The following is a 14,437-nucleotide window of genomic DNA, read 5'->3' on the forward strand; positions in this document are numbered from 1 at the left end:
ATAATGCTTCATGTAAAACACTGAACCCTTGACGACAAAACCAGATGTGATGTATGTTCAGTACTTGCATACAATCAACCATACACAATCACTTTTCCTACACATACTTAATTGTTCTTTTCATTTAAAAAAATATGACGCAACTCAGCTATTCTAAAGAACAGTGGGCTCAATAATTCATCACTTAGAGAGTTAAAAAGTAATTTGAAAAATAGACAACAAAATGTTACAATTAATAGTACTGTGTCAGAGATTCGAAAGGTTCCCTGTGGAGTACAACAAGGGTCAGTTATTGGTACTAAATTATTTAGTTATACATAAGTTGAATTTGCAGAGTTAGAGATTCTTTTAAATATGTCAGTTTTGCATATATAAAGGAAAAAAAGAAAAAAAACTTTCTTGACACCAATTACTACTTGCCTATTACCCAGGGCTCCTGTGCCATCTTCTAGCAAGACAGAAAGCAAATAGCTGCAGCTCGGTTCCAGAGGAGGGGGGGGGGGGGGGGGCGCGAATAGGTTGATTCATGAATAGCAAAGCGTCCAAAAGCGGGTGTTCATTGTATCAACAAAAACTGGGACCAACCAGCAGATCTCTGATAAACTCTTTGACTTTGGTGAGAGTTCCAGAAGACTGCTTTTGAGTCGAGGCCATTTTTATCAGCAAAGAGAACGTTTCTGCACTTTTCCCCATTCTCTGGTGTCTCTTGGAAGGAAGAAATACATAATTTGAGCTCTTAGACATCTGGATAGCATAATTTATATCCACAACAAAAATTCTCTCTCACAACTATTATTGCAGATGGAGTGGCAAGACTACTAGTAACCCCAGGGACCCCTCCCCTTAGCATTACTCCCGGAACTGTAGAAGTAGGCTGAACCGTTGCGGGGGTTCCTTGAAGCTGTCCCATGGTGGTGGCATTTCCTGCCAACATGACAGCATTCTACATGGGTCCTTTGGCGGTAGAGGGACAAGGAAATGGTCCATGTCAGCACAGGCTGAGCAAATGCTGTACTGTATTAATACTTGGGTAGGTTGCTGGTAAATGATCTTAAGCCAGGAACTGCAGCAACCGGCTTGTATCTTTACCAAGAAGCGGACATACCTTTAGTCCCTCAACAAGCTTTATGAAAAGAAATGCAAGCATACGTAAGGAAACAAGTGATGCCGAATGCCACCGTTGTGGTTTGTGGCTCTCACTCGAAGCACACACAGAACTAGGTACACCACAGGTTTCACACTTGGCCTGCTGACATTTGGATGCATGTCAAAATTAACTGTAGCACCGGGGGTCTCTGCGGTGTGGCAGCTGAGGATCGTTTGATAATTGTGGTAGAGGTGACAGCACGAGCGAGGGGTGATGCTTCTGTCAAAAGTGCTACAGTCAAAGTAAAAGAAATGATTTTGACCATTGGCTTTAAAAACATGTTTTTCAACTTTGAACATTCTTGTTCAGTTAGAATTATAGCTGGGGGAAGAAGTCGACCAAGTCAATCACAGAAATAGGTTGACACAAATTGATTCGGTTTTTGGCATCATTTTCATGCCAAATGTTCTTCCGAGTGCATCCCAATCATCCCCTCCCCACACCACCCCCAGGGTGTTTGTTGACTGCATATCATGTTAAAATGTGTGAAAGTTAGTTGATTTGATAGAAGAGACGTTTGGATCATCGATTCTAAAATGAATCGATAGTGACTACCCAAGTTAAAGCAACAAACTATTTGCAGCATTTCAAAGAGCACCATTGGGGCTTGAAATTTAATATGGGATTTAACAAAGTACCTCTAACATGTGACTGGTCAATCTCTCCAAACTGTATTTATTGATAGCCTCTTCAGAGGCAAAGAACGGTGAACAACATTGCTTTTTGCTAAGTAATATTTGTCTGACTTGAAGGTAAGTCTTTGAAATGCATTCCGTGCTGCTCTATCAGTCAATGAAGTGGTGACAGAATTCAGATTGCTGATCAGCTCCCTCCCAATAGCTGTCTGACACGCCTTGCAGACAGGCTTTGCCGTCCGTGGCTGTCAGCCATGTGGAGAAAACAATCCCAGAGATGACCCTCTCTGCAGCTGGAAGGTCAGCAGGAATGCATTAATTTGGAGACTTGTTTTTTTTTTGGGGGGGGGGGGGGACACAAGGTACTGCATAGTATTGTTTTAGTGCTATGCTCTGCTGAATGATTCAGGGCATTTCAAAGATGCTTTTTGTTCAGCTGAACATTGGCCCAACATACATGATGCAGTGTAAACGGCAACATTTTGTGTGCTTTCATCTATTCAGGATTCCAGTATCTGCAGACAGGTGATCTGGCTGCTGTTTGGAAATGCAGGTCGGGGTGTCATGGCACTTTGGGACTGTGCCTGAGCTTGTATCTGAGCCAAGGTTTGTTGATGAACAATCAGAAGCTGTCCACTTTCAGTGCGAACCTAAATCATACCTGAAAGAGGCAAAATCATATGATCCACTTCATTATCTGTACTGGTCAGCTCCTTTCGTTCTGTGGTTGCATGGATCTCAGGTTCAGAAGGGGAGCCTTTTTTCCCCACCAGCTAACGTCTAGCGGGCAGGCCAAGATGATCCACAAATGCACGGCTTTGAGGCAGCAGCCAAACATTTTGCTCACAAGGAAGATATTTTTTGCTGGAGCAAATCTGCCTTAGCTCCATCAAACAAAAATCACACAGTTAAATTAACCCTCCAAATGCTAAAATGTTTGGGACTGGCTATGCGTTTGTTTCAAAAACTTTTGTTAGGATATGTTGCTCATTCCTTGAATTGAAACATTTGAGATTTAAGCTATTACACCATATAGAGCGACTCCACCAAAAGACTGAAGACATGATCTGCATCATCAGCTGGAAACAAGGGATATCATGTGTCAAATAAGATCCTTTATTTAATGATTTAACTGCATAATTATAGTACAGTTGCAACAACAAATCAAGAGTTGATAATGATCAATGTCATTATCGATCTGTTGAGTGCTGCATTACTTAGCCGCTGAGTTGCCTGATTATTACTTCACCACAGCATGGGACCCAGAACCTGCTCCCATGACAATGTCATGGGAGCAGGTTCTGGGTCAAATATATGTCAGGATGACAAATTTATTTTCAAAGTACAATACCTGTGCCACCCAATGGACATAAAAGGAAATGCAGTATAATGCAACACATTGTTCATTATCAGCTCATAGGATGATAGATAGATGGAAAGATAGATAGACAGACAAACAAACCTTTTTCACGGGTAAAAGATGATGAAAACGTACAAGAATCTAAACTTGGCTCCATTAATTTAAAACTATGAGAAGCATGATGAAGTATGCGGTGTGCTGTGAAAAAAAATGTTTTTACTTCTTCGCATGCGGGTTTCGTCAATTAAATGTCTTATCTAAGATCTAAAATGAATTCATGAGAGGTGAGACTATTTTATTATTTTATTTTATTTTATTTTATCTCTACATTCACAGAGAGACGCTAAGATTTCAGGCAAGCCTGAGAATCTTGTTGTGGCAGTGGGTTGGTACTGAATAGACAGTATGGAGCCAGTGAATGACAAAAACATCTTTTTAGCAGGTATAGTATAAAATATATTTGTACCTGTATTTGTGTATATATATATTTTTTTGGGTTGTGTCGGTCCATGGCCTATTGTCAAGCTGTTTGAGCTCAATTTTTAGTTGTCGTTTTTAAATCATAATTAATTACTTCAAGAGCTCTGATATGTTGTTCTTTTCTGTACCATCAATTTAATATAATGCCAAAATTTTCAATTAAGAAATGAAAAAAAAAGCTTATTATAATAACAATGAAAAATTTACTTTTGGAAATCCTAGCCATCAGCATGGTGGACAGGTACCAAGAGACAAACAACATAGCCAGCTTTCTTACCAGCTGTATTGAACGTTAGTAAAATGGGTGTCCAGAAGTAGTGTGTTGTGTTCTCTGACTGTACACTAGTTGGCAGTGTTGCAATAAAATACTGTTGAGATGAAATATCCTGTTAAGAAAATACATTGTTTGGCTACACTCTGGCTTTGTTATTTTGCCTCCCAACACCACATACTTAACCTGGGTAGAGAGGATTAAAGGGATGGACAAAAGCCCACTTCTGTCCTTGCTTTATCCGTCCTTTTTTTAAAAAGAAAACTTTTTGTCCTCCATCTTTCGTCCCGAAAATGGGTATTAGTCCGTGGCCGGACGGACTGTTCCATCCCAGGGGTGGAATGCCCATCTCTGTTTAACTGTATAGCACTTCAAAAGTTTGAGAAACTGAAACATTACAGCTGGGATAGGCTCCATCACTCCCTGCGACCCTTGTTAGGATAAAGCAGATCAGAAAATGGACAACATTCATACCTCTTAGTTATAATGGAGTCTTCGATAAATGTGTAATCAGTTGTTGGAAGTAATGTACAATTACTTACTTCCTGGTCAGTTTCCTGGATGTTGCTCTGCACCCCATACACCCATACACCCATACAACCATTAACCATTAAGTTCTCCATTATCAGTTTGAGTGTCTCCACCATTGCTCATTATGCCAGTAGCACTTGTGACTGCAATGACATTTGGCCATCAAATTCTTTAAAATATCAGTCAGATTGTGTGTTAGGCAATTCAAATCTAGTAGCATTCATTTCACATATTAAATGAATGCCAATAAATTTCAAGTTAAGTTCATGTTACAAATGGTCATGGAATGATTCATATACAGCTAATCAAATGTGTGGCTGAAAAGTTCAGTTATTGCCTCATCATGGCCAGGTGTGAAACGGCGTTGGGCGTGGCTTATGGTTGGCTCAGAGCAGACCTTTCAAATTTCAAATTGCTGACTGTATTGTGTGGGTTAAGCTTGTGAACCACTGATGGGGTTTGTGAAAAGTAGCCATGAGTTCTGCAAAGCCATACATCGGGTGCAAAATAGGACTACTTTCAAGAGCCCAAAATCGCTATGAGGGCATTTTGTATACAATCGACAAAGTAAACTCCACAGTTGTGCTGGCGAAAGGTAAGTGGAAATGCCAGAAATCCACACAGGAACTTTTGAATTCCAGAAAAATAAATTCTAGTTCATTTCTGTCTTCTCATTAGTCAAATGTTTTGGAACGGAAGGACGACCTACTGACAGACCGACAACTCCCAGAGATTCTATTTATGAGTATATCACCTTCCGGGGAAGTGATATCAAAGATATCACATTGTGTGAAGCCCCAAAGCAACATGGCCTACCTCAAGATCCAGCAATAGTACAGGTAGGGAATGGTTTTCCAGTGACATCACACACTGCTCCATTTAGTATTGGAATAGAGAATCCTACGCATCTCAACGCAGCAGACAAACCAGCACCAATTATGTGATAAAAAACTTGCTGCGCAATGGCATTTGTCTGATACTCTGATGGTAAGGTTCTGATGTGTGCTCTTCGTATCTTTTTACCAGTCATCAAGTGTAGGGCCTCTTGGACCATTTAGCCCATTTCAGATGCCTGCCTACAGCCAGCTTGCTGCCAGTTCACTTCTTGGTCATCAGCATGCTGCAGCTCTTGGGCTTGGTAAGTTGATGAACAATTCCAGGTTTTTCATAAGCTTGACACTTGGTGGCAAATGTTTTCCAATTCAGGGCCCATCTTTCCGGGTTTGCATGTTCGAAAAGGCCCCATGGTGGAAAAGGCGGTACAGACTCTTCGTGTGGAAGAGTTTAGTAACAGCAGAGTTTTGACCGCTCCTCAGGTGCCAGATCAGCACTGGGAGAAAAGCAAGCCCCTAAGGGTGAGAGGAGAAACCAATAGAAGAGGAATTGGACCCAGCAGTAAGTGTGATGTGTATTCCTTCCCCAATCTGGTAAATTGAGCATTAACATTTTGTTTGTTTTAAATGAGTATCAGTGATGCAACTTGGACTTTTTTTCCTTGGGGGGGGGGGGGGTGACAGGTGATGGCCAAGGCCATATCGGGGGCGGGGGGGGGGGGCGCAAAACAAACACGTTAACAGTCAACAGTGTTTTTATATTAAAATAAAATTTGCATGCACACACCTAAAACCTTGGCAATGCGAGTTACAAATACAGACACATTTTTAAAGAGTAACTCTCAAATGGAAATTTAAAATAAGGTAATAGTCTGATAGAAACCAATCATTGTGTCCCCTCAATTTTTTGTTTTCAATTTCCCCTTTGAAAAAGACAATCGCCTATTACTTGCAGGCTCGCATCACTTGCAGTCAGTGTTTTAAAATCGGCACTTTCATCTTAAAATGTCAGGGAAAACGGACCAATGTAGATGGCGAATTTAATATTAAACTTTTCAACTACAGGTAGTTTACACACTATGGGAGTAGATAGACGAGGAATAGACAACTGATTGTCTACCACTTTTAGTGGCCTTCTGATTAATTCCCACTATATATGTTATATTTTTTTTCTTTCTCCTTTCTTCTTTCTACATACATTCTTGCTGCTGGAGGCTGTAAATTTCCCCAGTGTGGGACGAATAAAGGATATCTTATCTTAATAATAATGATAATATATTTATATTGTGTTATTATGTTTATATTGCACTTAATTGAACCGTGTTTTTTGTTTGTTTTTCTTCTTTCTACCCACATTCTTGCTGCTGGAGGCTGTAAATTTCCCCAGTGTGGGACAAATAAAGGATATCTTATAAACAAACCCCAAAGTTAAAAAAATGCTGAAAAATATTAGTTTTGGTCCCCTTGCACAAAGTAGAATGGGGGGGGGGGTAAGAAAAGAATGACTGGAGAAGTCAGAAAATAGGCCTGTGCCCCTTCTCTAGCTCTGCCAGTATTGGGTACGAATGAAGAGAACCAAAATGTGCATCATTCATGCAATGAATGATGTCACTAACATTCATATTGTTTGAAAGGGAGGTCAGGCCCAATTGTCCCCAATTCGCTTCAAGAATCATCTGAGCAGCAGAATGGAAACGGGCCTCCTGCCAGACGACAAGGTAAATATTCTTGAAAAAGCAGACAAGCAAGTCTGACATGAATAATTTGACTGATTTGAGTTATAGGTGCCCGAAGGCGCAGGAAGCGTAGTAGGGGCCCGCTGATGGTGGCCAAGGTCCCTTCAGCCACCCTCAAATTTGACACAGATTTTGATTTCGATTACTCAAATGCACAGTTCCACAAGGAGGCGTTGGCGCAAGAGGTGCCGGATCGTTTGAAAATGAAAGGTTCGTCCATTCAGCACCAGTTGCAGCTCGGATCACGCACCTTTATACAAGTTTAGCTTTGACTTGTCATGCTATACATTTGTCTGCAGATGCAAATGATAATACAGGAGAAATGCATAGCACTGAAGCACACCTGAACACACAGGATGATCATTCTGGACCAAAATGCTACTATGACAAAGCCAAGTCATTCTTTGATAATATCTCTTCTGACAATAAACTCAGGTATTGTAGCTTCTACAAAATCAATCCCACCTAGTATTCTTTAACATATTCATGCGTGTTTTGGGTGCAATGTTTGTTTCAGACTCACTTGGGCAGAGGAGCGGAAGCGCAATCTGGAAACTTTCGGGGTCCCTGGATGGTTCCGCAGGGGCCAAGGCTTCAGGGGTGCATATGGTGGAAGAAGGGGTCAAGGAACAACTCTTACTCGAAGCAGTAATGGGCAGCTCTGAAGGTCAGGGTTGATGTATGCCTCCAAACAGTTTTGTTTTTGTTTTTGTTTTTTGTTAAAGCCTGATTGTCTCACATGTATTATAGTTGCATGCAGGAACAAAATTTGATGGAATTTTTGCCCGTTTGGACCACTTGCGTTATGTTATTCCAATGCCACTGGGTTATTTTTTTGCCTCCGACTGAATGGCTCACAAGTCTGCTTTTGAAGAAATTTTTTTCCCCACTTAATTATTGGGGTGCCCCCCTAAATGTCTTTTTTTATGAATAGACTTTGATTTGAGTGCAAATTGTTTTGAACTTCATCATGAAAATATTTTTTTGCAAATGTGTAGTAGCTCCTCAGCAAATCTGACCTCGAGGTTCATGAAATTGTTTTTGCTTTGGTAATGCCATGTCATTTATGTAAATAAACAGGAATGCTGTCAAATATGTGCGCCCGTTGAGGGTGTGGCAAGAAATGCAAACGAGCTGCAGTTGGCGATCATTAACAAGGTCTGAATAACGGTACAAGAGACGCCTTTTATAGTAAAGGGTCACAGAGATTCTTCTTGGTACAAATGTGAAGGGCTACCAGTTTGATATACATGTCTGAAATGACCGTGAATTATGTGAAGACACCTGGTCATGATTAGCAATATTCAACAATGTGGTAGAAATAAATATCAAGTTTCTATTAATCTCTTTTAAAATGGATTTGTAATATTCCAAGGAAATGTCCCACTTGTGAGGTGTTAGAACAGGCAAATTACTACTCGTGGGCCTCCAGGCACTGTTTCTCATCTCTGGTATACATCACAGAAGAAGAAAAGTGGTCAGAAGAAACAAAACACTGATGTCCTGGCTGCAGTCTGCCATCCGTCCGTCCATCGTCTTATCCTCACAAGGGTCGCAGGCGTGCTGGAGCCTAGACCAGCTTTGGACAGTAGGAGAGGTCCTCCTTGAACTGGTTGCCAGCCATTCGCAGGGCACACAAACGAACAACCATTGGCGCTCACAATCGCAGATTGGGGCATTTTAGTGTTCCATTAACCTGCCATGCATGTTTTTGGAATGTGGGAGGGAAAAGGAGAACATGCGAACGCCACAGAGGAAGGCCTGGGCCGGCATTGAACCCTGCACCTCTGTGAGGTGGACATTCTAACCAGTCACCCACTGTGGTGTAATGTTGTCACTCTGTATCTTGTGACGGCAAGCTAATACAGTATATAGTTACCTTAAAATTATAGCTTATGTACTTTTTTTCCCTTCATAAATCACAAACCAACTACTGAATATACTGTCTACCGTTAATGCTAATTTGAGAATGCAGAGGTCGTCAGCATCTTGAGATGATTAGGACAAAAATGTCAAAATAATGACAGGCCATTATTCAGGTAATGATATCGACATAGTCATTGAAATGACGTCTTTCCTCTTATGTTCAGTAAAATTCCTGTGGCAAATTAACCAATAGCCTATTTGATTTTGCAGTGACCGTGGTTGAATTGCCATGCTTTTAACATTGTAGCACAGTTAAAGCTGTTTATGATACAATCTTCAGAAAGCCATACGAAAACGAACTGAATATACACCTGTGTCCAATACATATTGAGAGAAATAAATAGATTTAATGACAGCCGAAGCATAATGATGCCATTTTACATGTGGCATATCAATGGTGCATACATTGCCATCAAACAAGTTCCATGTTGGCAGTGACAAGGATGATTTGCAAAATGGTGTGAAGAGCATGGATGGATGGAGAGCACAAATGTTGAACCTTTTGGAAAATGGTACGTTGTCAATTTGTATCTTGGTTTAGTCTACATTTGGCAATCAGAATATAAGGACATATGGAATCAGGGTTTATTGCATGGTTTTAGCATGTTTTTAGCCCTTTTCTCTTTCCCCATTATTTGGGGGAAAATGGGTCAGTAGGCACACGGTTCGCTTTCCAAACCAATAGATGGCGGTAGTGAAAAACAACCGGCGTAGAAGAACGCCAAAGTTTGCCCCTCTGCGGTTCTCGTCGTTATTTTTCCTTCCGTTCATATCACGATTATTTCTTCACCGATAAAGCTGGAACAAATCTAATCGTGGCGGCGCAAACGGCTAAAACAAAAACGTGGAAATGCTAGCGACACTATCGAGGTTTCAGGCTCCTCTTCGTCGACCTCCAGACAGACCTTTGGGACTTTGGTGCTTTTTAGCGGAGAAGAAACTCAGTTTGACGGCTTGCTGTCTGCTTCGAGCGGCGCGGAGACTGCAAGTCCTCGGCAGATATGTCAGCACCGTTGCTCCACTGCAAGCCAAAGTCCGAGCTCAACAGAGGAAAAGGAATGTTTCCGAAAAGAAGCTGGTACGTCTTCGAGAATCTGACACTTGATTAAACCAGTGCAATTTAATGGCCGCGATTTCTACATGCTCATGAAATACTTGGGAATGGGGACCAATTATTTACTACAGTACCCTACAAACAAGTGCGTGCGTGCGTGGCTCGAATGCAACAGTGCAGCTCCTTCAGTCTTTGAGATAAACACTCGCTTATGTCTGTCTTCAGACAATTTACGGTGTTGCTCAATGCAATAAAAACGCAGAATTACGCAGTTTCACTTCGATTTATATTCATATATAGGGTCACCATTAGGAGTATTTATTATTTTTTTTAAACAATTTTGCTATATTTAAGTCTGCCATGTAAACATATGCGGCATGTCATGTTACATTCCTGAGCAATGAATTTTCTGAAAATAAACACTTGCACATAACTAATTTGTGCACATGGAGTGCAAAACTAATATGCATAAAAGTTGTGTATAACCGATAAAGTGCATCCATCCATTTTCTAAACCACTTACCCTCAGAAGGGCCACGGGCGTGCTCGAGTCTATCCCAGCTGTCTTCAGGCAGTAGGCAGGGTACACCCTACTGGTTGCCTGCCAATTGCAGGGCACACAAAAACGAACACCATTTGCACACCCAATCAACCTGCCATGCATGTTTTTGGAATGTGGGAGGAAATCACAGTACCCAGAGAGAAAACACGCAGGCATGGGGAGAACACGCAAACTCCACACAGGAAGGCTGGAGCTGGAATCGAACCCTGCAACTCTGTACTGTGAGGCCCACGTGCTAAGCAGTAACCCGTCACAAGTCATCCTGAACCGCTGGTTTTCATGACACTGTACAGCCAAAGGGCCTCACATATGATTGCGGCCGTTCGATTGAATCTATCTTGCAATTCTGAGCATTTTCTGAATCGAGAATCAATTTTGGAGGTAAGTTGCCATATTAGAGGTGCTGAATTGCCAGGGGAAAAGTTGCAATAATTTGTCTCCATTTTGCCACAACTTCATTTATTCCGTGTGGAATGTGTGTCTATTCAGTTCATTGTAAAGCCATTTGTGTTGTATGTATGGATACACTGGTCAATTGTACCTTTTACTGCTTACTGAAAGAGCATTTAACTGTCACTGGCAGATGTACACAGAACATGGTACTAAAGACGTGCATTCTCACCAAATGAAACCATTGTCAAATTTAGATCAAATGCAGTGGCAGTGGACTCCCATTGAAAAGTGGCAAAGATTTTGTGCGCATTCCATTTAGTGAGTGCTGTCTTCAACCGCTTCAAACGAAAGGAATAATTGTTACGATTGTATTATTGTTAATGTTTTGTGTTCTGCTGTATTATTGTATGTCAAATGTTCTATAAAGTGCTTTCTTATAGCTACAGCTGTTGTAAAAGTGCAATATAAAAAAGATGCATTCTGACGTCTGTCCACAGACTCGTTACTTTGTAGACCACCGATGTGTGCGATTGGTGGCCGGTTCGGGTGGAAAAGGGGCTTGCAGCTTTCACAGCGAGCCTCGAAAAGAGTGGGGCGGACCGGATGGCGGAAACGGGGGTGATGGAGGAAGCATCTCCTTCAAGGGTGAGAGAATACTGTGGACCAAATGTGTCTCAAAATCTTGCACGCTGGACACGTTTGAGCTAAATTTTGGATTGCTTTTATTTCAGCTGACCGGCTTGTCAAGTCTCTGGCTCAATTAGTTCCTGTATACATGGCAGAAGATGGAGAGTCAGGGGGCAACAAGAACTGCTATGGTCGCAATGGCCGCCCAACCTTTATTTGTGTGAGCCCAGACCGAATTTGTCAAGTTCAGAACCTGCTTAGTCACTGTAAACCTTACATTTTTTTAAAGGTTCCAGTTGGCACGGTGGTGAAGGAGGATGGCAGGACACTAGTGGATCTTTCGGAGCATGGCCAAGTTTATCTGGCTGTTTTTGGAGGGTCCGGAGGTAAAGGCAACAGGTTTTTTCTCTCCAATGAGAATCGCGCTCCAATGACATCAACCTCCGGAACTGAGGGCCAGGAGAGAGTCCTACATCTAGAGTTGCGTACTATGGCCCACGCCGGACTGGTAAGTGTCTTTTTTTTTTTAATGAAAATGCATGCTGTTCATATTTGCAAAAATATGTGCAAACGTTTGATTTTATTTTCAACACATTTATTCCATCAGGTTGGTTTTCCAAATGCCGGCAAATCCTCTCTCTTGAGAGCCATCTCCAATGCCAAGCCTGCTGTAGCGTCTTACCCTTTCACAACGCTCAACCCTCATGTAGGAATTGTCAAGTACAGAGATCATGAGCAGGTGGCAGGTAGACAAGCTAACAAGATCGTTATATGTATTTTAATATGGCATGATGATGCCTACAGTGCATCTGGAGAAGATTAATAACCGTTCACTCTTTCCACATTTTGAAGCAGCCGTTCTCCAAAGTAATTTTTTCTCACAATTTGACACACAACACCTCACAAGGACAATGCGACAAAAGGTTATTATGTTTTAGATTTTGACACTTTATCACAAAAGAAAAAGACATTGGGGAACAAACATAAAGTACCGTCTTTTTCGGACTACAAGTCACCCTTTTTTTCATAGTTTGGCTGCTGCTGTGACTTATACTAGGGTGCAACTTGTATTTGTTAAAATTGGAGCCAGGACTGGCACCCAAAATCATGTTTCCTAATTCGGTTGACTTTCTGTGCATTACTGCCACCTTCTTTCAACTAGTGATGGTGCATCAGAAGTATTTGGAAACTGCCAAAAAGCAGTCGAAGAAATGGAAGCAGAAGAAGAACTAGAAGATGAAGAATTGTAATGGAATCAAAAGTGTGACATAATGGCTGTCGCTAGCAGTCAGTGTCTGCCACAGCAAGGATTTATTATATACAGCAGCAAAAGATGCAATAACCTATCTACTTCAATCTACTTTTGGCCACAATGTGATGCAGTCTTCTAGTTGAGCTTTTTTTTAAACAAAACACCCCCCCCACCCCCCGCCTTGGTTAGAAGTGGAAGTTTTGTCCACCTGGAACTTGATTGCTGCAGTCAATTTGCAATGCGTTTGGGAATTCTCTTTGAGAGCCCTGTGTATCTTTGTGGAGGCAGAGTCCACTGCTCTCATTAATTTCTGAATAGTGTATACAATTTGAGTTAGTTCATCAATAATGTTAAAAAAAACTAAATTAATTACATTTGTCAATGAATTCATTCAATTTTGGATGAAGGCTGAAACATAATGTCTAAATAGTGAATGCTGTGACTTTTTTCCGGATGTATTTATGTATTTGGCAGGCTTTTCAAAATGCCTGTGCTCCCTGTTACAGTGGCTGACATTCCAGGAATCATTCAAGGAGCACATCTAAATCGAGGCCTGGGCATCTCTTTCCTGCGGCACATTGAGCGTTGCCGATTCCTGCTCTTTGTTCTGGATGCGTCCTCTCCCGAGCCCTGGAATCAGCTCCAGCATTTGCGCTATGAACTGGACCAGTATGAGCCTGGTCTGTCTCAGCGGCCTCATGTAATCGTGGCCAACAAAATAGACCTACACGCAGCTCGGGAGAACTTGGAGACTTTGAAGAGTCATGTTACACAAAGAGTCATTCCCGTGTCAGCTCTAACCGGGCACAACACTGAAGAACTCATCCTTCATCTTAGAGAGCTATATGACGGCTATCTCCATGGAGACGGCAGCACAGAGGGAGGAAAACCCACAAGATGGTAATAGGTATGATGCGAGCTATTTCAGAAGAGTTCCAAGACTTGTATCACCAAAGAGAGTCCAAATCCAAACTATGTTTTCCTCTTTCCACCTTGAACTGAATACACCTTCATCGCCTTCTCTGCCACCCGTTCACCCGGGACTCTTTGCAGCTCTGTCGTCATGGTCACCATGATGTTCTCCACCACCTTTAAAATGGGTCCCCTCCATGACATCTTTGGACCAGACCAAATGGGTAGTGAGCTTACTCTTGCGTGGCGATGTTCTTTTCGGGCAGAAACTGTCAGACGTGGATTGTCAACAGGTGACATGGTTAACCAGCCCTGAGTTGTCCTACCACAACTCTCAAGGTTTTAGTTTGAACTATATCTTTTATGTTTGCCAACGACCCCGGTCATCGAGTTTTCAGCTGTTGAATAAACATGTTCAAATAGTTGAAGATGTTTGTTTTATTTATTAATGCAATTTGGAATCCATACTATCACTGGTTTTATGTTAGAATTTCTGAACAGATTGTAAGTTTACCAATTAATAGTTGCCTGCAAATAAACCACAGCAAATTAAAAAGTCAAGGCTGCACATCATATATTACAAATACAATGGATGAGTATTGATGCGCGGCCCGGTGTTCCAGTGATGAGCGCATCAAACTCACGGTACAGAGGTACTGGGTTCGATTCCAGCTCTGACCTTCCTGTGTGGAGTTTGCGTGGGTTTTCTCCAGGTACT

The 14,437-nt window shown here is 41.7% G+C and overlaps 2 protein-coding genes across 2 annotated transcripts; both read left to right on the forward strand.

The window, feature by feature from the left end:
- Positions 1–4,798: 4,798 nt before the first annotated feature.
- LOC127595549 (protein LSM14 homolog B-like) lies at positions 4,799–8,086 on the forward strand. Its single transcript, XM_052057153.1, has 8 exons — positions 4,799–5,019; positions 5,103–5,263; positions 5,451–5,562; positions 5,631–5,819; positions 6,892–6,975; positions 7,042–7,203; positions 7,293–7,428; positions 7,511–8,086. The coding sequence occupies exons 1-8, from the start codon at positions 4,899–4,901 to the stop codon at positions 7,656–7,658; spliced, it is 1,113 nt and encodes a 370-aa protein (XP_051913113.1). The 5' UTR covers positions 4,799–4,898; the 3' UTR covers positions 7,659–8,086.
- A 1,573-nt stretch (positions 8,087–9,659) lies between these two features.
- On the forward strand, positions 9,660–14,147 carry mtg2 (mitochondrial ribosome-associated GTPase 2). The gene is made up of 6 exons (XM_052057149.1): positions 9,660–9,997; positions 11,426–11,573; positions 11,660–11,775; positions 11,845–12,063; positions 12,163–12,301; positions 13,314–14,147. The coding sequence occupies exons 1-6, from the start codon at positions 9,770–9,772 to the stop codon at positions 13,709–13,711; spliced, it is 1,248 nt and encodes a 415-aa protein (XP_051913109.1). The 5' UTR covers positions 9,660–9,769; the 3' UTR covers positions 13,712–14,147.
- Positions 14,148–14,437: the final 290 nt, after the last annotated feature.

This window comes from Hippocampus zosterae, chromosome 2 (assembly GCF_025434085.1).
Source record: "Hippocampus zosterae strain Florida chromosome 2, ASM2543408v3, whole genome shotgun sequence".
NCBI lineage: Eukaryota > Metazoa > Chordata > Actinopteri > Syngnathiformes > Syngnathidae > Hippocampus > Hippocampus zosterae.

Bases quoted from the DNA above. Each gene is read 5' to 3' on its own strand.
- LOC127595549 (XM_052057153.1), top strand. From the start codon at position 4,899: ATGAGTTCTGCAAAGCCATACATCGGGTGCAAAATAGGACTACTTTCA. The intron at 5,020-5,102 runs GTAAGTGGAAAT...TCTTCTCATTAG, and splicing joins CACAGTTGTGCTGGCGAAAG to TCAAATGTTTTGGAACGGAA. The intron at 5,820-6,891 runs GTAAGTGTGATG...ATTGTTTGAAAG, and splicing joins AAGAGGAATTGGACCCAGCA to GGAGGTCAGGCCCAATTGTC.
- mtg2 (XM_052057149.1), top strand. From the start codon at position 9,770: ATGCTAGCGACACTATCGAGGTTTCAGGCTCCTCTTCGTCGACCTCCA. The intron at 11,776-11,844 runs GTGAGCCCAGAC...ATTTTTTTAAAG, and splicing joins GCCGCCCAACCTTTATTTGT to GTTCCAGTTGGCACGGTGGT. The intron at 12,302-13,313 runs GTAGACAAGCTA...TCCCTGTTACAG, and splicing joins AGATCATGAGCAGGTGGCAG to TGGCTGACATTCCAGGAATC.